The sequence below is a fragment of the Chaetodon trifascialis genome, chromosome 3 (assembly GCF_039877785.1).
Source record: "Chaetodon trifascialis isolate fChaTrf1 chromosome 3, fChaTrf1.hap1, whole genome shotgun sequence".
NCBI lineage: Eukaryota > Metazoa > Chordata > Actinopteri > Chaetodontiformes > Chaetodontidae > Chaetodon > Chaetodon trifascialis.
This window is the reverse complement of record NC_092058.1, coordinates 10,343,413-10,371,378: the sequence shown is the minus strand read 5'-3', so window position 1 is coordinate 10,371,378 and position 27,966 is coordinate 10,343,413. Positions and strand designations below refer to the sequence as shown.

The window sequence follows — 27,966 nt, the reverse complement described above, 5'->3', positions numbered from 1 at the left end:
CACAAATGGCCTCTGAAAATCTGCATAAGCCAACACTGGTGCAGAGATTAGTGCTTTCTTTAACTGGCCAAACTTCTCCTCACACTCTGCTGTCCAAACCGGGGCCAGTGGTTTCCTAGGAGTCTTACCCTTTCTTTTCCCTGGGCTCAGTTGTGCCGCCACATGCTGCAAAGGAGCAGCCATCTTTGCAAACCCTGCTATAAAGCGCCTATAATAACTAGCAAAGCCCAGAAAAGATTGGAGCTCCGCCAGGTTAGTGGGGGTCTTCCATTCCCACACAGCTGCTATTTTGTCTGGGTCTGTTGCAACTCCATCAGTACATGATGATCACATCATCAAGGTACAGTAGGAGTGATTGATAACGGCAGTCTCCAAACATGCGCTCCATAAGGCGCTGAAAAGTGCTAGGGGCATTGCACAGTCCAAATGGCATCCTATTAAATTCAAATAGTCCAAATGGAGTACAAAATGCTGTCTTTACCTTGTCCTTTTCAGCAACCTCAACTTGGTTGTAGCCGCTGGCTAAATCTACAGTAGAGAACCACTTAGCTCCAGCCAGTCCATCCAATGACTCCTCAATTCTTGGCAGAGGAAAAGCATCCTTCCTGGTTTTTGCATTCAGGCGGCAATAGTCTACACACAATCTGAGTCCCCCATCCTTCTTTTGTACCAGCACAATGGGAGATGCATATGGGCTACTATTATCCCTGATTACTTGGCTGTCCAATAGTTGTTTTATGTGGGCTCTCACCATGTCATACTGGGATGGAAGAATACGACAGTATGGCTGCCGAACAGGAGTATCGTCTAGCAGGGGAATCTCATGCTGAATCAAATTAGTGCAACCTAAGTCAGCCTCATCCTTTGCAAACAGAGAGCGATACTTCTCAAGCAATGCTTTTGCTTGCTGTTGCTCAGAGCTGTCCAGTCCTTCAAAAATAGGCATATCCCAGTCACCCCCAGCACTAACCTCATCTCCCGGAAGGGATACAGCTGCCGTACACTCATTGCTACTGGCACCCCTACAAGACTCAGCATGCGAAATTTGGTCAGATAATACAGTTGCCATACTCACTGTAGCTATGACCCTGCGCGGAGTCAGCCAAACATCAGAATAGCCTACATTTGTAACTGGTACATGTACTACTCCTCTTTCAGATGTCACTACAGCAGGTAAAACTGCTGTGCTGCTGTGAGGGGACCTTGGGACAAGTTACAGGGACCGTGGTTAAAGTGCCTGCAGCTACACAAAGTGGGCTCTTACCTCTCACTCTCACCTTGAAGGGCTCAGGGGAGTTAGCTATCGTCTCCGCCACTTGACAGTGTCTGAGGGCTCGTCTCCATTCTGGGGCCTCTGCTATCCTGGGCTCTTCAAAGAGGCTGGGGCCATACTGGACAAACAGCTCATAATAGAACCCTTTAATCACATTCATTCCCAGTACCCCAGGGGTCTGCATTTTCTTATGCTGTATTTGAGGGTCATCTGGATCTTTCACTACAAGGACCCCCCTGCGCGTGACACACTTTCCCAGTATAGTGACGTCCAATTCCAAATAGCCTAGGTACGGCAGCTCTAGACCATTTCCTGCCCTAAGATCTAGCCATGCACAATCACGTAACTGAGCATCTGTGAGGTGACCAAAATGTTCTTTAAAAAAAACTCTCAGTGATAGTTGCGACCATGGAACCAGTATCCAACAGTGATGGAACCACAACTTCACCCATTTTGACTTCCACTACTGGATACTCGCTCACCAGTGCAGACATAACAGTGGGACCTGGTTCAGACTCGAGCTCTGTCACTAGATGTGTGTGCTCACTAACCGGCTCCTGTCTTTCCACTTGGGCAGCTGCTCTTTCAGACAGGGTTGTTTTAGGGAGTGCTATAGTACAGTAACGGGCTATGTGGCCCCTCTGATCACAGCGAAAGCATCTAGGCTTTCCATCAGGATTTCTTTTAGTTCTAGGTGGGGGTTGGGTCCCAAACTCTCGTTTTGAAGATTGCAGTGCTTTTGTTAGCAAATCTAACTGCCTCTGTTGCGCTTCAATGAGGGCTTTTAGTTCAGAATAGCTTGATTTATTTTCTACTGACTCGCAAGATGCTTGTGACTGCACTTCATTGGAGAACGTTGAGGAATGATTATCCTTTTGCTTAAACAACTGCCCCTCACACTGCATTGTCCACTGAACAGCCTCCCTACGTGCATCACGAATTGTCCACTGGGGGTTTAAGCAAGCTTTGTCTCTCAGTCTTATACTGAGACTCTGATCCCTGACACCCTCACAAAATTGGTCACGCAGGTCTCGTTGCGATTTAGGCTTCGCTTGCTTGTCTAATTCTACCACCTGGTCCATTAAAGACATCAAGGCATGGGAGTAGTCCAACAGTGACTCTCCCTCCCGTTGTTTATGGTTAAAAAACCTACGCTGCAGGGAGGTCAGTGAGTGTGAACATCCATAAACTTCCCTCAAAATCGTTAATATACCATTAACAGTCTCTTTCTCCTGTTGCCACCCACCACAATTAGGTAAATCTACAGAGGGAATTTATATAAGGACAGAAAACACGCGAGGGTACGACGACATGACACACATGCACAAATTGAGCTGATCAGGTTGTCCTGATGGCAGACTCCCTGTGACTCCTGACTGCTGCCTCAAGTGCTGCAGGAAAACACAGTGAGGACCTTTCAGCTCTCAGTCAAAGTGTCACAGTGATTCAAACATGGGGAATCCCTGCGAGAGCCGACAAGATGTCTCTGCGCTCATGACATAAAACTTTAATGAGAACAAAACTATTACACGTCAGCCAGCCGCTGAGCTCTGCTCCCTTATTGACTGTGCTCTGGGTGGGTGACAAGACCACACACACACACACACACACACACACACACACACACACACACACACACACACACACACACACACACACACACACACACTTTTGTACATGCTTTGGGTGAGACAGCCACAAACACACACACTCTGTTAAACATGCATTTGCACTTGCGCACACACATCAATACTACCAGTGGAAGGAGTTCTGCTGTAGCAGTGTAGTAGATTAGCTGTGATAGATATTGGCTATTTTCCATCAGTTTAAGTCCTGATCAATACAGGAGACACGTTCCTTTGCTTTACCTCTCACTCGCACTTCCAACTGATGTCTGGAATAATGCTAACAACTGAGAATAAAAGCGTTTAGAGTCATTAGGATGCAATTTAAATCAATAATTAGCTCTGCTATTCACGCAGTTTTTTATTTTTAAAGTCGCCCTGAGGCGAGCGTCAGATGTGCACCAGATCCCCTCCATCATGTGCAGAATTTCAGCAGGAAAATAAAACAATGAGGAAAAACACGCATGTGCAGGTCTCAGTTTGTTGATGGCTGAGACTCTTTTTTTCCCCATTATTTACTGGCAGTGTGTGAAAAATCGATGGCATAGCTTTGTGCCAGCCCCGGGCCGTGCAGGTCCCCGCGGACTGGCTCAGTTTATTGTGCTCAAAAAAAGGCAATTACAATGTTAATGTGTCGCAGCAGGAGAGTGAACCCGACCCGCGCCGGGAAGCAGGACGGGAGAGGGTGATGGAGAGAGTGGAGTCACTGTGGGTTAACAGCGAAACGGTGTCTGGGGAGCGTTTCAGATCAAACACACACCGAGGAAGAGAGGAATAAACTCACCTACGGACACAGTTAGTTTACACTGTTTTTAGGGTTTAAAATGAGCCCAATTAGTATTGTCGTTAATTGAGTTTCCTGTTACTGGCCTTGATCACTGAGTATAGATAGATAGATAGATAGATAGATAGATAGATAGATAGATAGATAGATAGATAGATAGATAGATAGATAGATAGATAGATAGATAGATAGATAGATAGATAGATAGAGTAGAAGAATTTGTCTCAGGCGGACGCCATCATGCAGGACTAATACAAACCCCTCTCCGTGGAAGTCTCTCGGGAGCCCATAATAAGCCATTAAACAGACGCATTAGCAGTAATGAAAAGGCTCTTAGTGGTTTACCACTGCGGCCCACCTGGATTTTCACTCTCTGTGTGCAAGTGGGGGGCGGCTGTGATTGCCTGATGGCTCGGCTGCAGCGCCATAGTGAGGGGAGGGGGAACAGTGGAGATAAATATGATGATGTTTGCATGAAGAACAGGGTGTTTTCAGATGTCATTTCCACTCTGAAGTGGACAATAACAGATAGGTGAAACCGCTTTATTGTGGTCTCAGTCGGCGTTTAGACAACTTATAGATACAGACAAGTATTTGTGAATAAGAGGTTTGGTATAAATAGTTTTATATGGGATGGGAAGGGGTGAAAATTGACCCTTGCTATTTTCAGATTCTCGACTAAAACCTCTAAATTCAAATTAACCTCAGTTCAATTTAATATCTCAACATGTCAACAGTCTGTCACCATCATGTCGCCTGTGTTTTCTCTAAAAAGTGTTATGTGTGTCTAACTGATGAAAACCTCTGCGGGACAACTAAGCAACTCTCTCCACAGAGTGAGGCCACGACAAGTTTAGGCAATGTGGATGCTTTTTAGGATGGATTTGCCCTTTAAAGAAGCTGAATACTGTCCGTGGTCCTGAAATCTAGACTCCACCAATGCCTAGGCTCCGAAACGTTTTTCTCTCTGCTTTCAAAACGATTTGCACAGATCTGTTCAGCGCAGACAACACGTAATCTGCCCGATAACACAGACAGCCTGCTACCTGTGATTGTGATGCAAATGTTAATGGACTCTGAGGTCCTCTGATTAGCCTGATGTGGGCTAATTTCCCTCCTCTGCAGTCCCCAGAGAGCCCAGAGTGCCTTTTCACTGTCCCCTATTAATTGAGGAGTGTTGGGGCGGTGTTTCTCTGCCTCGCTGGGCTGGCGGAGGGAAGCAGCAGCCAGCCAGTCAAGGGTTAAATGATGATGATGATGGTAATGTAGCGCAGGATGGGTGCTTTGGGTTCCACGAATGCGATTCTCTTCTTAACACAAAAAAATCATTTCGCAAAATCACTGCAGTGTATTTTGTATTTTATCTTAGCTCAATCTGTGTCGTGCGTCAGATGATTCATGTAACCACATACGCTCACACGCCACGTCATTACCATGTCTCACTGAAAACATTTAATGGATGAGGTAATGATAGCCTTCGATGAAAGTTATTGTTGACCTACATAATTGAATCCATGGAAACATAAAAAAACAGTTTACCTTGCCTGGTACACTGTAACATGATCAGAATATACATTGCATCATCTTAAAACAATCATCAAAAGATCCAAAGGATGTGTGGGTCGGGTCTTCTTTGACAAATTTTGTGTGTATTCCTTTTATATGATGTGTTTTACTGCATGATAATCACATAAAAGCAGGCTGCAGCCCCAGTTTTTGCAGTTCTTTACAGCCTTCGTTATCAGAAGGCTCTTTCCAGGAGAAATTCTCCCCCATAATCGAGAAAATTGGACTCTTATTTTTGTGATTCGAGGAAGAGATGGGGGGTTGGGGTTGGTGGAGGGAGCGGAGGGGGTTACATGAAGGCGGGGAACCTTGTGCCAGCTCACCCATGTGTGTAATGTGAAAAAGGAGAGCCGGGGGTGAAATACTGAAGGAGAGGAGGATGAGGAGGAGGAGGGGAAATGTGCGTGAGGGTGGGTAAATGAATTTGAGGACACAGTGGGACAACAGTATATTTTTTAGATTTTACTTTCTATGACCAAGAAAAAAAACATGCCTCAGCGGTGGATATCAAACCTGCGGGTCAAACACAGCAGCAGTGACACAGATAAAGAGCTTTGACTGGTCATATCTGAATCGACAGAGACGAGGGTCCTCCTGGGACGTGGCACCCTGACCCCCTGATGACTCCCAGGATGGCTGATGATAAACTGGAAAAAATCACTTTCCTCCTCTTTTTGCTCATGATGCATTTCCCAGAGATCACACACACGATTAAACTGATTTACAACAACGCCTGGGAGGAGTCAGAAAGTGTATCATGGCTTATTGTCACATGTGTGTGATGCAGGTCTGAAACCTCCAAGCTTGTTAAATCCTTCAGTATTTCACACATTATCACGTCAGTATGGACAGAAACTTGCATTCTGTGTAACGGAGGCCTCAAACGAGGCCTGAGAGATGTGTCCTTCTCGTGCACGCGCCCGTGTGCGCGTGCGAGCGTGTGATTCACCTTGTGATCGTAATGAGCCTAAATCTTATTGTGCACTCAGTCTAAATACCTGCAGACTCGTGACAAACCAAATATTTTCTATTCTTGGTGTTACTGTTGTTGTTATCGTGCGCACAGCAGGTCGGAGAGGGTGTGCAGCCGCTCTAACCTGCTGGCTGCTGGTGTCACGGCTGCTCTTTTCATCTTGCAGCGCACTCCATCAGACAGCGCGGATCAGACGAGGGCTGCAGCCCGCTGATAACAGCCTCTGTCATTAACTCTTTCATTCAGGGCTGCGGGAAAGCAGCCATTTTCGTTCCCACAACTGAAAGTAAAAACACACACCCATATGCGTAAAACGCGCGCAGGAGGAGCGCGTCAGCGTGAGCCGTTTATTCGTGTACTTGGATTCAAACCTCGTCCTTAATCAGGTTTAAACACAGGCCTGATGCGGCTCGGCCTGTACTCTCCATCTGAACCTGTCTGTGGAATCATGGCATCGTGATGCAGCTTCGTTTCATCGTGAATTTCGCTTCAGATCATTGAATTCTGCTTAAAAAAAAACAAAAACAAAAACACATTTTCTCTGTCTGCTCTGAAGGATGAAATTCTCATTTGCCAGATGTACAAAATTTTTTGCTCGCAACAAAGGGGTTAATTTTTCTACTTTTAAGAGTCACTGATGTATTTAATTTTAATAATAATTTATATTATCAGCGCAGACGGGCTTATCTGTGGTGTTCTCGCTTAAACCTCTGGCACAGATTCACATTAGGCCTCTCACTCTGATTTAAGTGGTTGTTGTTTGTCACATGATGATCACCAGTTGATGTCAGTTTACTCTTCTGTCTCATCGCTGCTCTTATCAGGTTACAGCTTGTTCAAGAAACCAGATCCAGAGCTTTTAATGGAGCACATTACTATTTTTTCTCGACTACAGAGCAAATAGCCTGGGCGTGTACAGCAGCAGACTGCGTTACAGTAAACTGTATGTTCAGGCTATTTTGGTGTACCGAGCAAGGCCGCGGTTTTGGACCCTACTGATGAACTCTGATACTGCAGCCTGAGGAAACATTGAACATGGTGGACACAAAGTACAAGTGACAAGGCAATGTCAACAGACTGTTTACAACACTTTGGGCCTCGGTTACTAAATCATTCAGGCTACATTCATAGAAAACAAAATCACTAGAATTAAAGTGTTTTTTTTCTTCTATAAAGTGTGAACAAAACAAAACAAAATCTAACAGTAAGATTAGAAAAAACGGAAGAGTATGAATCCGTTTATTGTTTTTTGCTTCATTTTGTATCAACCAGAAGTTTTTACTTACTGTATATTTAGTTTCTGATTAGTTTGGAAAAAAGCGGAAGTTATCTCGACTTCCAGAAAATACAAATAAAAGCATAACGCATCCGGACTGCAGAGCAAATGAGGATGTAGTTTCTGTAAAAAGAAATTCTGCTGCAACATTTCTTTTTAAAATTGTCTTATCTGTTTTTTTTTAATTAATACAATCTCGTAGCATGTACATTTTTCTCAACGGACACACCGCCATGGCTCAGGCATCACAGACATAATCAGTCACTGAATGAGTGAGTGAGTGAGTGAGTGAATGAATGAGCGTCCTCAATGAAGACTGGAATGAAAATACAGCCGGCGGAATTAAAGTAGATCAAAGTTTAATCTTACATTTCTGAAAACGTCATAAATTACAACTTTCAGAACCTGCATTAAGAATGTATCTAAAGTTCTTACCATCATTTAGCAAAGACAAAACTCACGACAATATTTTTCCCTCATCAACAAACGCAACACGGTTTTTAAACCCGATCCGTGTAATCCCAGAAACAACTTGGGGTACTATTTTGATGCTCCATGTCCTCTTCTCGTTAGAAAAGAATGCAGATTTCTTTAGAAAAAATAAAGAAAAAAAGAAAAAACAAATCCTAGTTTTGTATGTTATATAATCTGGTCCAGAGTTTTGGGTTTTCGTCAAATTCCAGCCTCCTTTTATACGCGTAAAGTTATGCAAGATTTGAGGCCCCCGGAATGTCATTGGATGTTAGGATGAGGTATTATAGATTATGGGTAGGGGAAGGGATGGTGGGGGTACTACAAGCACCTCCCCTAGAAATGCAGCAAATCTCTCCCGTTTTCTCCTGGTGGGGCACTGGAAGGGCTGGAGACGTGCTTCGCATTGGCAGGCTGATGAGGACACGTGTCTCCTCCCTGCCTCCCCCCCGGGCTCCACGGTACCGCATTGGCATCAGTAAAGGCACCTGAAAACCGACAACCAACTCCTGGAAACGCTGCCTGCAACCTTATAACCCACAAGAAAACGATATTACAGGCCATACAGAAACCTGTGGCTCGCCTTTTTTCCGTGCGTAAAGCTTTTGCGCACACCGCCAAACTGCCTCAGACACTGAATAGGTGCGCTACTCGTCGAGCATCAGAGCGCAGTGCCAAGATGCAGAAACGGAGCAGCGACGTCTGAAGGTGACATGAACCTGGGGATAATCAAAAGCAGCAGGCGTACACTGAGCAAGAAGTGGAGATAGCAACTGAAAACCGACGGTGTCTTGAAACCAAACTTGCGCTTTTCCCCGTGGCTTTATCTAATGCAGAGAATCAAGAGCTGCCATCCAAAGTAGCCTCAAATTTTCACTGAGTGGAGGAGAAAAAACGCTAATTAAGCTGCAGACATCTGAGATCCAGGAGAGGAACGAAAAATGGCGACGTTAATCAGAAGCAAGATTTCTAATAAACTGTCAAATGCAGCCACCGCTGTTTCCAACAAATCCCAGGCGAAGGTGAGCGGGATGTTCGCCAAGATGGGGTTCCAGGCCGCCACCGACGAGGAGGCTCTGGGCTTCGCCGCCTGCGATGACCTGGACTACGACCACCGGCAAGGGATGCAGATGGACATTTTGACATCCGATGAGATGGGAGGAGAGGGAAGCGGGGACGGAAGCGTGCTGGAGGGGGACAGCCACTACCAGAGGGACGGCACCGGTCCACCGCACTCTGCCTCCAAAGACGGAGGTTCGCCGAACGAGCTGTCTGAAGTGAGACCAAAAATCACCGCTTGGGAGGCGGGCTGGAACGTCACGAACGCCATCCAGGTAAAGACGCACTTCACGGATTATAAACGGGCGGTTCCGTTGCTCGGTTCTAATTGGCTGAGTCGCGTCCGGAGCAGCTGCGAAATTGCAGATAAAGTCACACTCGCGAGCGCATAAAAGGCTGATCAAAATATGCACACGCCAACCAAAAATCAGCAGTTTCTGTCCCTTTGGAGCAACTTCGTCAAGTTGCTGTTATGAATATAAAAAAAATATTCACCCTAAATAATTTTGACCTAAAAACTGAAGATTTCGTGAACCCACAAATCATTTTTATTCCAACGTACTTTTATTGGAGGAATACAGAGATTTCAGAGCTGCTGAAGCGTCAAGATGAGCTGAAAATGGGAGGTAGTTGATGCCCTGTGCCCCGTACCCCCCTCCTCTTCCTCAACGCACACATTCTTTGTCTGTAGTGATGTCCGGTGTCACTGATGCAAGTCCCTGATAAGTGCCCACCTCATACTCCGCATGGCAATGATACATTAATCTATAAAGACAAACGCCATTATTTTGTAGATTTTGAGTACAGACATAGCTGAAGCCTATTTTTTTCAGCCTGCTTTGGATCTATAAGATTATTTGGGGTGTTTAAAGACACGGAAATTAATTGCAGCTATAATTATAAAGGTTATGTATGGAAATCGGATGTCTGGGCACATAGGCCTACATATTTACGCAACATAATAAAACGTGTAATCAGTCAGATATTTCCCAACATTGTCTTGGCATTTGCAGACAGAAATAAAGAGCAGAAAATATACAGATTTGTGTTAGACATTTAATATCCAATTACGCACAGAGTCGTCTGTGCGCGCAGCTATTTTGTCCAAAGCGCGGCGATGATTTGATGAGCGGAGACGGACCATCACTCAAAGTGCGAGGATTTACTCGAGAGTGGAGTCTGTGTGTGTAGGCTATGCGACAAAAATCCCTAGACGCAATCCTTTTCATGCCTTATCACGGCCGTGGTCACGGCAGTCACCGTGACGTCAGAGTGTGTCTCCTCCAGCTCGTGGTGACGTCAGAGTCGGGCGGATGCGCTCAAAGCAAAGTGGAAAACCCACAACATGCATCCATTGAAGAGTGAGGCCGAGCACAGCCGAAAGCGTTAAAACCAGACTCGGTTTATTCAAATACAATGTTGTGTTCATGAAAGCAGGAATGATTAAGCTTAATGAAAAAAAAACTCCATCAATTTAACGGCTTCACAATGTGTCTTTGCCTTCTTCTTATGTTTCTAGGGGATGTTCGTTCTTGGGTTGCCCTACGCCATCCTGCACGGAGGATACCTCGGACTCTTTCTCATTATTTTCGCCGCCGTTGTGTGCTGTTACACGGGGAAAATCCTCATTTCCTGCCTGTACGAGGAGGACGAAGACGGGCAGCTCGTCCGTGTGAGGGACTCCTATGTGGACATTGCCAACGCCTGCTGCGCGCCCAGATTCCCGTCTTTAGGTGGCCATATCGTGAATGTAGCCCAAATCATAGAGCTAGTCATGACTTGCATCCTGTACGTGGTGGTCAGCGGTAATCTCATGTACAACAGCTTCCCCAACATGCCAATTTCCCAGAAGTCGTGGGCCATCATCGCCACCGCCGCTCTGCTCCCCTGCGCCTTCCTCAAGAACCTGAAAGCCGTCTCCAAGTTCAGCCTTCTGTGCACGATGGCCCACTTTGTCATCAACATTCTGGTGATAGCTTACTGCCTCTCCAGAGCGAGGGACTGGGCCTGGGACAAGGTGAAGTTTTACATCGATGTCAAGAAGTTCCCCATCTCCATTGGGATTATCGTGTTCAGCTACACCTCGCAGATCTTCCTGCCGTCCCTGGAGGGGAACATGCAGAAACCGAGCGAGTTCCACTGTATGATGAACTGGACTCACATCGCTGCTTGCATCCTCAAGGGCCTGTTCGCCCTGGTGGCCTACTTGACCTGGGCTGACGAAACCAAGGAGGTCATCACAGACAACCTGCCCCCAACCATCCGAGCTGTCGTCAACATCTTCCTCGTGGCCAAAGCTTTGCTGTCGTATCCGCTGCCGTTTTTCGCTGCCGTCGAGGTATTAGAGAAATCGTTTTTCCAGGACGGGGGACGTGCCTACTTTCCAGATTGCTACGGAGGCGACGGACGCCTAAAATCCTGGGGACTCACTCTCCGATGTACCCTTGTTGTGTTCACCTTGCTCATGGCGATCTATGTGCCACACTTCGCCCTTCTCATGGGTCTCACTGGCAGCCTGACAGGCGCGGGCCTGTGCTTTCTGCTTCCCAGTCTCTTCCACCTCAAGCTTTTATGGAGAAAGCTGCTTTGGCACCAGGTTTTCTTCGACGTCGCCATCTTTGTAATAGGAGGTATATGCAGCATATCTGGTTTTATCCACTCGATGGAGGGGCTCATAGAGGCTTTCAAATATAACATAGAAGAGTAGATGCATCGCTGGAAGTAGATGTTAACTGCGAATCCCCATTTAGTGAAAAAAATAAATAAATAAAACACACGGCGACTTCCCGGCAAGCGCAGCCCCTCTGCTTAGTCCATGCGTAAAAGCGCGCGCAGAACACACGCGGACATTTTCGCACTCATACAGTCTTGCATCAATTCAGAAAAATTGCGCGCATACACACACACACACACACACACACACACACACACACACACACACACACACACACACACACACACACACACACACACACACACACAAAGAGAGAGAGAGAGAAAGAGAGAGTGTGTGAAATAGAGCCGGCGGCAGTGAGGGAATCCAATGCATCCACAATACACTATATGGACAGTACATGTTGTATAAATATGCGAACAAACGTACATATACATATTTTCCAGTGGAGTGAACGTTTACAATATTGACCTTAAACAAAATTGCAAAAAGGGCAGTCTGTCTTTTCGTCGCTCTTGTGGTGCTTCCCCACATGAGACTTCACTTCATGTAACGCTCCAGTTTGTGATGGACAGCTATTCGACGGCATAATGTGACTTAATGCTGATTAAGATAAGTTTATTTTAAAGGAAAAAAAAAAAAGAAATGCCACTTTCATCTATTGGTAATTTGCAATATGGTTATGGGCAATGAATGTGGTGTTAAATGCAGAAAAAGCCTGCGGACGCACAAGACGGAAAAATAACACAATGGCAATAACCAGCAGCAGAAACACATATAGAAATCTGTTTCGTCAGACATGAGGAAATTGGACCTTCCCGGAGCAGTTTAAATACTGGAAATGCAGATTATCAAAGTACACAGCAGCTATACAAACTATGCATTGAATGTATGATATTTCAGACACACAAAACATAATGAAGCTGGGAAGTGGAAATTAAAAACAAATCCTGCAAATTTCGATTCTCCTGCGTGAAAGTGTTAATGCTTTGATATTCTTTCCAACATCAGAAATTTATTTTACTGAGCTTTTAAATCGGCAGTAACTAAATTCACCTAACCTGGTAACCCCCCCCCCCCCCCCCCCCCCCCCCCCCCACATCCTGGCCCAAATTTCATCTAGATGGGGACCCCAAATTGAAATCCTGCACACTCAATTTACCATAATGCTTTTCATTACAATTACATGGCCTGTTCTGAAAATTGAAAGTCTGGAAAATTCGGTGTCTGAAAACCTAAAAAAAGATCATTTAAGAGGAAAATGTGCATACAGACATTTTTCATTCTGTGCAATCCAATGGGTCCTGTGGAAATGTTATAAAACCGTATGTGTAGTGTGTTATTGTGGTTTCAAAAAGATGGAATGTATATCTCAAAGTCGTTATCATATATCGTGAAATTAATATTAAAGAATAAAGAAATAAGTGAAATTATATTGTAAAAATGTGTGTGGTTTTATGTAAAACGAAAAACGGTCAGAACATGTATTTTTTTTTCTCTCTATAATAAAAGACAGAAAATGGAGGAAATAGTCGCATTCATATTTATTTTTTTAAAGCGAAATTGAGGTTAATTGAAACCGTGTAAAGTCTGCAAAGGCCTCGTGGCTTAGAAAAAAAAAAAAATTCAATGTGTGTCTCGGCGATGGTGTGACAGAGGGTGGGGGGTCGATAAAGACCCACTGTCGGCTAAAATTATTATCATTTTCTCTACACCGATGTATTCTCGTGCTTCATCTAGAGATATCCGTGCATGTTGTTCACCGGGCCTCGCGCTGCCTCACGCTCGAACGAAGAGCATCTCGACAGATTTTCTGCTGCAGGCGTCAGGCCTTATGGTCGACCTGTTCATCCACTGTTGATTTTCCGCACAGAAAACATCTGGACGAACCGTTTATTCTCTTCCCGGGCTAATCTCCAGCTGTTGAACCATCAAGCTACCTGGTGCATACGAATGCACGGATCTACTTTATAGCACGGCGCTCACCGACATTATTAGCATCTGAAAGGGCCAGTTCACGTGCAACCAAACAACAGGAAGAACAGAAAAAATAAAATTGAAAATTTGTTTAAAAAAAAAAAAAAATTCTACCGCGATCACACAACAGAGAAGCACGTGGAGATAACCTTTGAGCAGGTGATGCTGCATGAGTGTCACTGCACAATATCTTAGATAATTCATCCTTGACTTCATCTTAGTCCAATATCCATAATAAAGCTCATCTGGAATCATGCTGCCACTCTCCCCGAGGGCATCAATCAATCAAAGCCAACAGTTTAAGTAGACAGAAATAGCATCGCACACAAGATTATGAATTAAGACAAGGCATTAAAAAGTAATAAGACGTATTTCCTACTATAATTATCTCTCTGACACTAAACATTATGTCTTTAGTGCCACCTAGCGGCCAATAGAGTCACTGCTTAAACGCAAACAGTGATAGAATGTCTTTGGATAACTTTACACCTTTTACTGATCTCAGAGACAACAAGTTTACTTCTTTAACTGTTTAAAAGTGTTAGCCAACTACTATACACTTTAGAACGACCATTTTTAAGCAGGATTACCAAATCATCTGAAATACTTAAAAACAACAACAAAAACCCCCACTTACCTATTAAAGACACTGACTTCTTTACATTCCAACATTTTATTGTGACGGAAATTCACTGCGCTGAACAGATATTAACAGTAAGTAGAATTAATACTATCTAAAATCTGCATGATGCTCCCAATTCAACTGTAGTGGTGTGCTGGCGCCCTCTGCTGGTCTGATAAAATAGTACTTGGGTAACGACGGGAGCGTCTCACCCATCGACATCAGTGCAAAGTCTTGTTCACAAAGCATTTGAGACAATTAACCAAGAGCTCAAAATGCACAGAAACATAAAAAATCTCCCCAACAGACACACACTGCTTGTCCTAAAGTGACATATTCCGCAAAAGATAATTTACTTTTTTTATTTCAAGTAACGGCGTTTCAGAAAAACTCAATAAAATTTCATAATTACACAAAAACAGTGAAATATTTACAGGCAATAGAATGCCACTGGTAAGACAGGGAAATGTGGTAAGAAGATAAGAGATAAGAAAAAGGTAATCCTGTGGCTCAAGATGCCTGCAGACAAAAACATTGACATCAAGTGATTTTGTAGTCAACATAGCAGTACAAGCAGATTCTGAGAAATCAGCTGCACACTGCTGTTCATATTTCACAACCTTGTAAAGATGGTGTTGTGTATTACTCCACCTTCATATGCACAGGCCTCAAATGCTGGGTGGAGGGGGCCCCAGAGGCTCACTGGCTGGGCTCCTCGTTCTTCAGGGTTGTGGGCTTCTTGGTGGAGGACTCAACCACCCAGGGGTGGGACAGGACTCCCTGGATGGGCAATCTGTGCATAGGGTTGTGCTTCAGCAGCCTGGCAACCAAATCTTTTGCTCCAGCACTGATATTGGTCTGTGCAGGGTAAGTGTACTCCACCTGGATGACAGACAGAAAAATGGTACAAAGATTAAACATTTAGCAGGAATTATAAGGGCAGCAAACTCAAAATGGGATGAAAAAGGTGACGGTTCTGAAACACTATCCCATCCTTTGCATACCCTCGATATCCTGCGGTAGGTCTCCTCGTGACTTTTTGATTCAAAGGGGGGTCTTCCCAGTAGAAACTCATAGCAAAGGACGCCCAGACTCCACAGGTCCACCTTTTCGTCATGAGTTTTTCCCTCAATCATCTCCGGAGGCAAGTAGTCCAGCGTTCCACACAGAGTGGATCTCCTGAACATGGAAAGAGAAATGGTTAAAATTAGTTGGTAAGCATAATTCCTGACCTGAACACAGACAATGAAGCCTAACTAGTGAACTGCAAACAAGCCAAAACATTATTCCTCTTCAGACATTACAATACATAGTTTTGCTGAAAGGCTCTACAAACAATACTTCATTAAAAGCTTAAAATCAAAAAGGTGCACTTTGTACAAAAGCATATGTGTGTACCTGGAGGAAGGTGTGTGAACAGACCAGCCAAAATCTGCAATCTTCAGCTCCCCATTGGCCCCTAATAACAGGTTCTCTGGTTTGATGTCCCTGTGGATCACATTCTTGGAGTGGCAATAATTGAGGGCATCTGCCAGCTCCATGATGTACTAAAACAGCACAGAAAACAGCAAAAAAAAGGCACAAATCACATTTTGTTTGACAGCACCCTATTCATTTTCAAATGGTAAACTCAAGGAACAACACTGAACATCCACACTTGTGGAATTAGTTTACACCTCAGAAGGAGACTACTCACTTTAAATAAAGTTATACATGTGTTAACTGCTCAGAAAAGGTCTTGAATTGGCAGACGTACTGTGGCACTTCTGTCCTCGGGAAAACTTCCACAGCGCTGCAGCTCGCCATACAGTTCACCTTTGGGTGCAAACTCAAGGATGAGATACACGCGAGATGGGTCATGGAAGTAACCATAGAGTCGCAGGATATTGGGGTGTCTGCAGGACATTGGAGAGAAGCATCCTGAGAAATTTTGTTGAAACACCCAAATGATACTTGAAAAAATGCATATAAACATCCAGACATGCACTCACTCTAGGAAAAGCTTTCCAAAACTAAGACTTTAACTTAAGACAAAGGTTGAATGAAGAAATAGTAACATGAACTAAGCATGATTCTGCTTGTCCATGAGTTATCCCGGTGCAATACAAAAACTCCTCTAGTCTTGTAACACTTTGAAAGGGTGGCCGCTGTTTAAAACTGCCTCAGGTTGCCCAAGCTACAGTCAGGACTCATATTAGACGTTATATAATATCTGAACAGTGATTTACCTGAGGTGAGATTGGATCTCCACTTCTCTCCTCAGCTGGTGCTCCACCCCAGCCTTCTCCAGCTGCTTCTTGAAAAGCACCTTGAGAGCCAAGATGAACTTGCTCTGACGCTCTCTGGCCAGGTAGACATTGCCAAATTTACCCTTTCCTAAGGGACGGCCAATTTCAAAATTTTCCAGGCTCCATCGCTTGCTGTGTGAGCAGAAATGTGCACAGTTACAGAGAACAACAGTGACTAATCTGAGCAAAGATGATAATAAATCACACTTATTAGTCATACCTTGATGCAGAGGATTTTGCAGGATCACCCTCGGCAGGTTTGTCTAACAAAAAGATGACAGGATTTAGTTTGGTTTCAAAGAACACGTTAACACACTATTGATTACTTTGCCCTATTATGTATTATGCTTACTCTGTGGCTTGTCTAGCTTTGTGGATTCTGATGGTGGTTTGGCCGGCTCTGGGTTCACCTTGGGCCCATTTGTCTTGGGCTGGTTTTGCTGGGAAGCATGCCTGGGCTGTGGAGCAGGATTTCCTTTCTGAGTAGAAGGATTTCCTTTCTGAGTAGCTGGGTTCACATTCTGATCAGCACTGTATGTGGGTTTGACAACAGAGACGTGTGACACTGGTTTCTGATGGCTCACAGGACGTTGAAGGCGCTGAGGTCCATTTGACAGACCTAGGACACGCTGATGCTGAGCTGGTTTAACTACATCCATCTGTGGTTGTTGTGACACAGGGACCCGCTTTGGCCCATCACAGTTGTACTGCAATCATAAGAAAAATAAAAAAACGTTGATTATACTGGCCTTAAAAGGATTTTTACATCTGACAGAAACGTCAAGTTCTTTCTATGGGTTTATTTTTTTTCAGTGCAAAAAAAATTACCATTCTGACTAGAACCGTCATTACTATATCTGTCACACAATTTAATCACAATTTGATCTTGTTTGCATATCGTTCAGCCCAGCTATACCGTGTGGGGAGAGTGTGTACTGCAAATAAACTGATGTTGAAAGCTTAACACATCCGCCTCAAAATACAATGACAAAAGGTCAGAAAAAGTGAACCCACAATCTGTGACAGCAGTGATTTTATGTTTGTCAATTTTACTTACCTTCACTTCAGGCCTTTGAAGTTTCAGGTCCTTTGTCTGCTTGAGCTTGGCAGCAGAGTCCATATTCTGAGAAAAGATGAAGCGGAGGGTATTTCTTTAATTTCTGATCAACATAATATAGGGTGGAACTATAAATGTGAAAACATGGACTGAGTATTTCTCAAGTGCAATACAAAATATGACATTAGTAGTTTTTCTAATAAGAATATTGGCAACAGTACTTCTATGGGCAGTAGGATCTTACGGCATTCAGCATCTTTATAATCTGTACATAATGTACATATACATAGTTGATAGTTCTATTCTGCATATCCCTGTATACTTTTTTAAAGTTACCCCTTTGTGTCACTGTTTCTGCTTTTGTAATACTTGCTGGGTGTATCGACTTAATTTCCCCGGTATGGGACCAAAAACGTCCACTTTGGGTTCATTATCTCTGGCTACGTGAACAGTAGCGTTACCGCCACAGAACTACCAGTATAACATATCATTGCTCCCTTGTACATTTTATATGAGGTATTAATGAAGTAACTGAGTAAGACATATTCAAACTTCACAGCGCCAGTCTTTAAAGGAGAATTAACGTTTATCTCCGTCGCGTGGCTAACAGTACCGTGCGTTGGACAGGAACGTTAACTTCACAGCTAACGTTAGCATTTTGGTATAATCAACCATGGCAAACTAGCACATGCAGCATAATAATGTTGACAATAGATAACTTACCTAAATATGTTATTGCACAATGACCGAGAGCAACCACTGACCGATAATTAATCCAGAATTTAAACCCAGAGTAGCTCTCAAGAAGGTAGTTTACTCGCTAGCTAGCAACTAGCATCCGTCGACCAGTTGAAGAGATCCGTTTGCCTCTACATCAATGTCTACTGTTACAGCGAAATTGACTTTCTAACAACGCAATTACAGTTGAACTTCTTTCAGAATCAGCTTCAGTGCTGTGTAAAGGTAAATATGCAGATAAATAACAATCAAAGCAAACTATAATGTGCGAAATCCACCCCTAATGGTGCAGGCTAACACTTGCCCTACTCACTGCTGATTTGATTTCAAACGTCCCTCTGTTTAAAACCTTTAAATACACCACAGGCTCCGATTGGCTGGGGGAATGCTCTGTACTCGCCAATCATTGGTTGGTGTGAATGACGTCAGAGGGAATTCTCCAGAGCAGCAGGGGGCAGCAGCAGCATCGCTGTGCTCTCTGGTCTTTCAGATGCAATCAAATCAACAATACAATGGACACATTCTGCATATATCAGAGTCGAATAGAAAGACATGCAAGCATATAGAGAAGGGTAAATACATAAATCACAGCTGAAATGGAGAGACAAGAGCATTTCTGATATGATTATTCTAAGCAGCAACAAATTATCTATAACTATTTGTAACTATTCGATCAAGTTCATCAGAACTGAGCTAAAAACTGCGAGTCAAGGCCTGGACTCTGAGAATTTAGGAGGTTAACGTTATGGACAGGCTACCACAGGCCTCATCTGAATGAACCAGGACACAGACTCCTCTGATTCTGTTGGACAGATGATTGTCCACCTACAGCTTCCTCATAGCTACATAAGCATGTGTGTATTTATGTGATATTGTGACTGCATTGCTCTGTTATTGCTTCTGTCAGTGGAAGAAACTTATCTCTACCTCACCGACAATGTCAGCTTCCCTGTGGGATTATAGAAAAATTGAAAAATATTTGAGAAGGTATTTATACTTTTATGATCTAATACCTACAGTATCTTAACTTTCTGAATAAAGATTTTAATAATTCAAGACAACAAATTTTAAGATTTATTTATAGTCTAGGTCATATTGACATACTAGTTGAAATTGCACTTCTTGTATGATGTGTGAAGTTAAAGATGCTATTATAATTACTATATACATACTATTTTCACCCTAACCTTTACTGATGACATTATATTTTTGTTTTGATAGAAAGCTGTTGCACCCATCTGTCATATTTGTATGGTCTTTAATTGGGATACCCAAGACACTGAACATGCAGTCTTAGCATCATGAGGCTATTACATGTATTTATTTGCTAATCTTGAAAAACACATCCGTCATAAAGAAACAAGAATGCCACAGATATCACAGATAATAATTGAAATAACTTTATTTTCAATCATTCACATCACACATTTTGCCCTAAACTTTAAACTTCTGTCAAGGCAAGACTTGACCTTTCCTTAGAATGAAATACCTTCAGCTCAATATGACATTGCAAGTCAAGCATTTGGCCACAACGTGGCAGCATGCAGCTCCTACATTTCAAACATGCAGCATCAACATGACCAACATTAGAGGAATGCAGTTCTATCAGCTCACAACTGCTGTACGTGTTTCAGTGTGTAGACCCCTTTAGCTACCAGTGACATCTGGAATGCATTCAGTGAGCATCTCCTGGCTGAACCTCCTGAAGGCAATCGAGCTGAATCACACTCCGGACATAAGTTTTCACACAGTCCATAATGCTCCTTGAAAAGAACAGTTCCCATAAATGTCCACTACATGTTAAACATTGTCTATCTTATTTTGAGTGCTAATTAAAAAACAGAACATTTGATTCCCATTTTAACAGCAACCCACAACCTTTTTTCATTTAAAAAAGTACTGGCAAAACTTCTGTCAAACAGGTAAAAATACTTTATTTTACAGTCACATTCTGCAGTTGGTAAAACCTTTTTTTTCCCAGGCACAAAATGCACAAATTACAATTTCTAACTAAGTATACAATATCACAATTGACTACTTCATAACCAGCCACTTCTCTAAATAAATATTCATGTCACAAGTACAAAAAAAATATATATATTAAAAGAAACTAAAGCCTTCACCATCACCACTGTGTTACATGAAGAAGACCTTCTCAAATGAAAATTGTAACTATTTAATCTCTCAACAGTGAAACCAAGATATTCACAGTTTACCAGCACCCTCAGATTGAGTAGCAGCTTTTCTTTGTCCAAGTATTATTTTTAAGTGCAAATAGAAGTCGATGCAAAGGTCTCAGCCTTTGCACTGAGAAGACATGCTGCGAGGACTGTTTCAACTGAGGAACAGTAGTCTTGTGTGAGTTGATAAAACTGTTTGAGCTCAGCAAACTTGTCAAGTACAGAATATAACTAAAAGTTTGTACGGTTCTGCTCGTCTCCACACACCAGATCTACAATCCAAGTTATTCGAATGCAGCATTTGAGAAGGTTTTCTACTGAATATAAATATGGCAATTATCTTGATCCCTTCATTTCACTGAAATACCTTAATAACAATATTAGTTATTGCATAATAACAAAATGCAGTTTATATTCAGGCTAACATAGGTTGCCTGGCACAAAGTGTTATGTTATTAGAGGTCCCGCAAGAAAACATGGTTGAGGAGATGGCCCTCTTACAAAATAAACCTGACAGCGATACATCTCATAGCGCGACTGTCGATGGCTGTGTCAACGCAACCATTTACTCTTTGACACCTGAAACCACTTCCACGTACCCTTCGCATGCACTGCACTGGACCCCTGCCTCAAAAGGCACCGTTTTCTGCCATCATATCACAACCACGTCCATACACATCACCATAACAGTCTCGCTTAAACACAGAGTTCACACCAGAGGAGACTTGCTGGCTTTCTGAGGTCTGCTGTTTTTAAGGGCCTGGACATAAAGCCGTGTGTCTGCTTTGGCACTTTTCTCGGGATGTCAGTTCATCCAACGCCTCTCATACCTCTTTGCCAATGCTACATGTTTCCAAACACACAGATAACAGTGGTTTTGTCCCTGAATGTGCCACCCACTTTTCTTCCCCAAGTCTCTCATCACTGCCGTCACTGGCAGAGTCCCCTGAAAACTCTCCACAGAATCCCTTTATGTTACTGCTTGGTGTTGAAAATATATCTAATGTAGATAGTAAAGTATATGATGAATTATGCCCGTTGATAATACAAAACCCCCAGAGCACCAAAACAGCACCACAGCATCATAAAGGGAGGCTGGTTGTAGGTTGTACCGGCGTTCAGTTCCTCTCAGACTCTGCTGGAAAAGAGAGGCTGGTGTCATTTCTCAGTGACCGCAGCAGCCATGGGCGTACGCATGGTCCCGCGCGCTGTGGCTGCCAGCTCCTCGATTTCTGCATTCAGTCGCCTGATTACCCACTCCATGGCTTCACGGCCCTGATCAAGAGCAAACGTAAAGCATTAGGAGGGAATGTGAAGAGAATTACATCAAGCTGAATTGAAGGAAGGACAAGAATTATCTGCTGCCGTTAAAGGAGAACGGTGGATCCCAACTTCAGGGTTAGGAGCCTTCCAAGGGGTCCAAACATAAGGTTGAGTGGTCACAGCATCATTTAAGGGATAAGATGCCCACACATTTCAAACAAAGCACTTTCCGAAATGACAATGAGACAAACTTGCCCACGTCAAGCAGTAACTGTCCAGGTGTCTGGAGATGAGAGAAGAATCCAGGGTTTGAACTCGTCTCTCAAACACTCTCACAGCTTGCCTCTCAGGGCGTACAGCACGTTCTTTGATCCCTCAATGGCAAATTAGAGTTTATATTCAGGCTTGTTACATGATGCCTGTTTATATTCAGGCTTGTTACATGATGCCTGGTACAGGGTGTCTTGTTAAAGTGGAGGTCCCAAAAACACTGATTGCATTTACATGCACACTAATTGTCCTGTATTATTTGTAATATGACAATTGTCTGAATGTTATGCAGATCACGTGGACAAGCCTTGTTCTGAATGTGGCATTTTCCAAATAAGACTTGTGGGATGTGCCGATTTTATTTTGGGTTTTAGGAGCATTGTTTGGACATGCATACAGTGCACTCGGGATATTTGTCTCAGTTGGGGTTTTGACCGTAGTTTGCGACACATGGCTTCTTGCCTTTTTACAGTCAGCTCTGTGCATCGCTGAGCCAACGGCTGAGATAGAGACGCGTGCTCTAAGGTAAAATCCGTATTTCTGGTTGGACAGAGACTGACCTACTTTTAGAGATTATGGAAAACTTGGATACTAACAGGTTTTTGCCCAAATATTTCAACGCTGACCTTTTTAAGAAGTAGGCTGAACAAATAAAAGAAGGAGGCTGTGTTTGCTAATTGGAGTATGCACAGCTGCCTGTAAACTGGATTATTAGTGGAACATTCAAATTCATTAGCTATGTAAACAGATTAGTAGGAAAATTGTCTTTTTTGGAACAATGGAAAAAAAAACAAACATTTTTTTTTGCATGTAATGCATGCGTGATAGCAAGTCCGATAAAACACCATATGAATTTGTTTGTTTTAAGTAAACCTCAAACTTAAAGAAAAAAATATTTCCATTCTACAAAATTATGTTTATTTTTTTCCTGACTTTTCTCAAAGTTTTGTGGGTTTTTTCTTGTGAAATACTGAATACTCTTCATAGTTTCAGGGACTGATAAGTTACTCTTTGTCTGCACAAGTCATATTCCCACTAAAGGAGCAAACATTGCTTAATTTTAAGAGATCACAAGCTAAAAAAGGGTTGGGGATCACTGAAATAGTCTACAACACTTTTATTATTATTGTATATGTGGTAGAAAAACAGACATTTGATGACTCGGCAGGGATATGATTACGAATGTCCTGACACAACAAATAATGTATGTGCATGACCCAAAGAATATTGAGCCGAGATGTTTCGTTTATAATTTGTCAGGTTGGGATTCACCAAAAATGAACCTCACAAATGTTTTGGGTCCCATTTGACGGCCAGTTCTGAGGCATCTCTTACCTTTCCAGCGTTAGTAGAGATGGTGCTGGCCATAACTCCCTCCAAGTAACTGCTGAGACTGACTCCTTTCACAGAGATGATCGCCTCCTGAGTCAGTATTGTTCTAGAGTTGAAAAGGGTTAAAAAAAACAAAAACAATGGTCAACAGTCCTGAATGCTTGAGAAATGAATATCAAGTTATTGAAAAATCCCTTCCACTGTATGTAAAATGTACTTCTCTTGATCCTCAGGGTGCGGTTTGTATGTTAACCTTTCGTCCACAGACACCATGTTCGTGAAAGTGATCTAGAGAGGAAATATCACAAGAGATAGTTAATGTTAAGAGTATCTTATATCACAGGCTGCAGTGAGAGCATGTGAATGCAGCACTATGAAAGTTCATTGCTGAAATGTGAGCCATCAATCTGTGGAACAAGCAAGACCTCATTCCAGCACATTAAGCCTCAGTGTTCAGACAACTGGAAGTCACGAAAAGTGGATCTAGACGGCATATGGTTGTTTTGGGTTGACACATACAAAGTAGAATGTTTTGGAAACAGATGAGTGGGTTTCATAAGAAAATGTCCTGCTAAAAAAAGCAGGTAAAAATCTGCCATCTTAATAACTGCCTCATGCAGAAACCAAAAGGGCAGCTGTTACGTCACGAGTACTCACATTTGAGGACTGAAGTTCGAAAATCCTCTCTTTGGGATCCACAACTGAGTGCTCCTGAACATACGTGTATGTCCGCGCGTTACCAATGATCTGATGGCAAAGACAGAAACACGCTTTACTGCAAACTGAAATAAACAATTGAAACAGGGTTTTTTTTGCTGGTGTTACTTTTATCAATCAAATGGTGCCTTTAATTATTGATGGATTTACTTATTAATTTATTTTTGCCACCTCTGTAGTTTGGCTACCCCAAAAAGTACGCAAAGCTTCTAGGTAAATCAAGAGGAAGACGCCTTCATGATACAGCCAGTTTACACGTGCAGACTGAGGCTCAGGAGTGATTTGCTCTGAGACAATCTGATTAAGAGTTACCTTAATATGCTATCAATCACTGGCACAACCTATCTCATAGACCGCCCTTGGAATTAAAGGGGCTATTCATAGACGTCGTCACTGCCTACAACCCCGTCCTCAGACATCTAAGCAAAGGTCAGTGCTCAAGAGCAGCAGCTGATTGGCCAATGTTTACCCAGGCTGAAACATGACTGAGAAGCAGGATATTATCTCTCTCCAGCCTAATCATTACTGAGTTCAGACAGTCAAAGAAACAGGGGTAAAGTTCGAAATGGCATGCTGCAGAAATCCAGAGGCCGCCTCCGTCACTGCTTTGCATTCTAGTGCCCTCTAGTTTCAACTGAGCCAACAGAGATGGAAAGTTACATCACACGCCGTCAAGGGTTACATCTCAGCCATGACAGAAATGGGACTACTGTGTTCTGAACAACACGAACTCTGGCACACAGCCATAAACCCGCCTGGGCACCAGTCAGCAACCACCTCTGCTGCTACTACCCCTGGACAGAAATAGCCTCGTGGGGTTAAGGTCATGCTCGCGGGCTGGAAAGCATTCTCCAGAGCCTACCTGACTCAAACTTTAACTGAGTTATTGAGCCATGTTTTATAGTTCGACTTAAAGTAATTTAAAGCCATTCTATCACCAATATATGAGGTTGTGTGTTCCACCACAGTGCATTGATTAAATGTCAAGCACCCAGACCACGAGCGTGAACTTGCACCTCCTGTCATGCGTCTCTCCATTCAGAGTCACATGTGCACATTTTAATATGACCAACGGTCAACTACAAGCTTGCTGCAGCAAATCTTTTGACAGTTATGGTAGACTACAGACCAATAGTGTAGACAGTCTGGATTTTGAAACTCACTGATTTCACTATAGATGGAAGACCCCACTCTGTGCTGAGCAGTCTTTTACTGTGAAGGCGTCCCTGTTTGTCGATGTTTCTGTCCAAAACATCCACTCCGATCACACTGGGGTTCATGGGGTTGGGGTACTTCTGCATAGCAGCCTTGGTCACCGTCTCCCAAGGATGGCTGTTGAAGGAAGGCCAGCAAACAAAAATATTATTCTAACATTGCGATAAAAACTCATACACATGCACACGCTGACTAACTGAGGACCTGACAGTCAGGTGCAACTTTTGTATATGTCTTTAGGATTAAACCATGCTTTCTTTACAATGTTGAGACAAAAGTAAAAACAAAAAAACTGACATTCAGCTGAACTTACTTTTTGCATTTTTATGATGAAAACATATCTGCTAAGCTCTTGCTTACAACAAATTGCTTTTGTGAAGTGATGGAATGTAACTAAGTACATCTAAAGTAGTGTAGTTCAGTACAATTTCAAAGTATTTGTCCATTACTTGAGCATTTCGCCTTCCATCGGGCTTTGAGTTTCTTCACCACATTTCCGAGGGAATTATTATACTTTTTACTCCATTACATGTATCTGACAGCTGTAGTTACTTTACCAAATAAAAATGTTACATACAACTATACAACCATTTTCTAAAATATGATGCACTGTTACAGATCAAACGGTCCTAAAGTACATAAACTAGTTAAGCTCCACTTTGACAAATACAACAGTAAAATGCCACTTACACATTAATGCTTTAGTGGTAGTATTCCATTAATATACAAAATAATAGCATACCACTTACTGGGGTCATGTTTTTACTATTATTTTATTCAGCTGAAGATGAGGTGGTGACACAAAGCGAAATGAATCCAGTCATTTTTAGTCAGTTTTAAATTTAAGTTTCTTTCTAGTACTAATGTGTGAACGAAGTCAAACGCACGTCACTCATTCTCAGTGAAATCAGGCTAACGTTACTGCCTGAACCGCTATGAGGAGTAAAGATGGCGGTCTTCTGAATGGAAATGCAAGGCGAACGTAGCCGAGCGGTGGACGGTTGCCACGGAAACACGTGAACGCGCGGCGTATTCCACTGACGTAGGCCAGACGCGGTAAAATGTGGGGGAAAGGTTGCGCGCGGGGGGCAGGGCCTAACCGGCTGGTTACGCAAGATGACAGCTTTTTTTTACAGCAACTACACACTGGCGGTCTTGTACTCACCTACACATTAAGGTTCATTTTTAAAATATGTACTTCTGTTATACCTGCAGTGCTTCTTGCAGTATGCTAATCATTAGAATATAAGGCAGCGACTGGCGTTTCACGGAGGAAATCTTACCATGTAACGTTATTGGCTACTATCACTAGCATCCTAGCTAGTAACACTAAAATTGCAATTGGCAGCTTTCTCTGGTTAAAGTTTTCTGTCATAAATTATCCATATATTGTTTACATTAAATGGGACGCCAGCTGGCGGTAACGTTACTGAATTAGACAGCGAAGCTCTGACAGGCGGACCTTCTCTAAACACATAGCCGGAATGCAAAACAAGTTATCAACCTAAGCAGACTACGTACTTGAATATGTGCTCTGATGTCCAGATCTTCATGGTTTAACTAGTTGACCGATGCTGGGGATGCCGGAAGGTCAAGGTATGAAAGAGCCGGTAAGGAGCCACAATCACACTGACTGAAATAGTCGAACCACGTTCAAAGACAAGCGCAAGCCCCCTCCCACTGTCCCAGAGCAGTCACATGAGGAGGATTCGTGACGCACTTCCGCTAGTCCGTAAACGCCGCATGAGTCTGCTGACAGCGGAGACAGCTGAATGAAATATCTGTTATATTTAATTTGATGACCGACCTGACTGAAGATAGAAACCACGTGAATATAGCCCCTCACTTTAACATCTGTCATGCAATATATTTCATATTTGGTTATATGTACAATCTTATGGGAATATCGGCCATTTAACCTTTGATGTTACACAATTCAGCTCAGTCAAGGTTGAAAGTCCTCTGCAACCTTGGACAGTGAGAGACCAGGCCGTTGAGACAGGATCAACTTAGTGGTGAAATTATTGGACTCTCATCTGTATTGCTCTAAAATATATGTCTGTAGGCTATTTAACAGCAATATTTGCTATTTATTTTTTTCTCTCTGCAGCTATTAACACCTGTCAGAGGAGCATAATTTTTACAATATAAGTTACAGGAACCAGCTTCGAAGGTCAGGACTTGAGATGCAAAACAAGCTTCTGCTAAAGAAACTTATGTTTGTTTTCTCAGACTTTCTTAAAGTCACAGCTTTTTGCCTGCAAATTACTTAATAAAAAGTAACAATTTTACTACTGGACTCAAACAAGAAAAGTGCTTTAGCACTTGAACTGGTCAAAAGACATGCAAGCTGTGAGGAGAGGTCAAAAGTAGACATTGCATAATTTAAAGGTTAAATACCAATGCTGTGTTCTTAATTTAAAGGTTAAATTTAGAGCAATGAGGGCTAATCTTTAAGCATCATTGCCATTCTTACATCCGAACAATACGTTTTTTTCTTAATGGCATTTTGACATGTCACCATATGAAGCACAGGTGTAATTAATGGTTTACTGAAAGCTGTCTGTGAAGCATGTGCTGGTGTCCTGACCTCACCTTGTAACTTT

General features: G+C 42.9%; 3 protein-coding genes across 3 annotated transcripts; 1 reads left to right on the top strand and 2 right to left on the bottom strand.

Annotated features, from left to right (window-relative positions):
- The first annotated feature begins 7,847 nt into the window (after positions 1–7,847).
- slc32a1 (solute carrier family 32 member 1) lies at positions 7,848–13,230 on the top strand. Its single transcript, XM_070959447.1, has 2 exons — positions 7,848–9,302; positions 10,547–13,230. Exons 1-2 carry the CDS (start codon positions 8,910–8,912, stop codon positions 11,732–11,734), a joined length of 1,581 nt encoding a protein of 526 aa, XP_070815548.1. The 5' UTR covers positions 7,848–8,909; the 3' UTR covers positions 11,735–13,230.
- A 1,422-nt stretch (positions 13,231–14,652) lies between these two features.
- Positions 14,653–18,604, bottom strand: aurka (aurora kinase A). The gene is made up of 9 exons (XM_070959174.1): positions 18,369–18,604; positions 17,646–17,711; positions 16,941–17,295; positions 16,809–16,851; positions 16,529–16,720; positions 16,057–16,195; positions 15,699–15,847; positions 15,305–15,479; positions 14,653–15,182 (listed from the first exon to the last, which is right to left on the bottom strand). The coding sequence occupies exons 2-9, from the start codon at positions 17,706–17,708 to the stop codon at positions 15,000–15,002; spliced, it is 1,299 nt and encodes a 432-aa protein (XP_070815275.1). The 5' UTR covers positions 17,709–17,711; positions 18,369–18,604; the 3' UTR covers positions 14,653–14,999.
- Positions 18,605–19,760: 1,156 nt separating this feature from the next.
- On the bottom strand, positions 19,761–27,042 carry prelid3b (PRELI domain containing 3). Its single transcript, XM_070959868.1, has 6 exons — positions 26,882–27,042; positions 25,309–25,477; positions 24,086–24,175; positions 23,646–23,716; positions 23,432–23,534; positions 19,761–21,838 (listed from the first exon to the last, which is right to left on the bottom strand). The coding sequence occupies exons 1-6, from the start codon at positions 26,911–26,913 to the stop codon at positions 21,722–21,724; spliced, it is 582 nt and encodes a 193-aa protein (XP_070815969.1). The 5' UTR covers positions 26,914–27,042; the 3' UTR covers positions 19,761–21,721.
- Between the last annotated feature and the right edge of the window lie 924 nt (positions 27,043–27,966).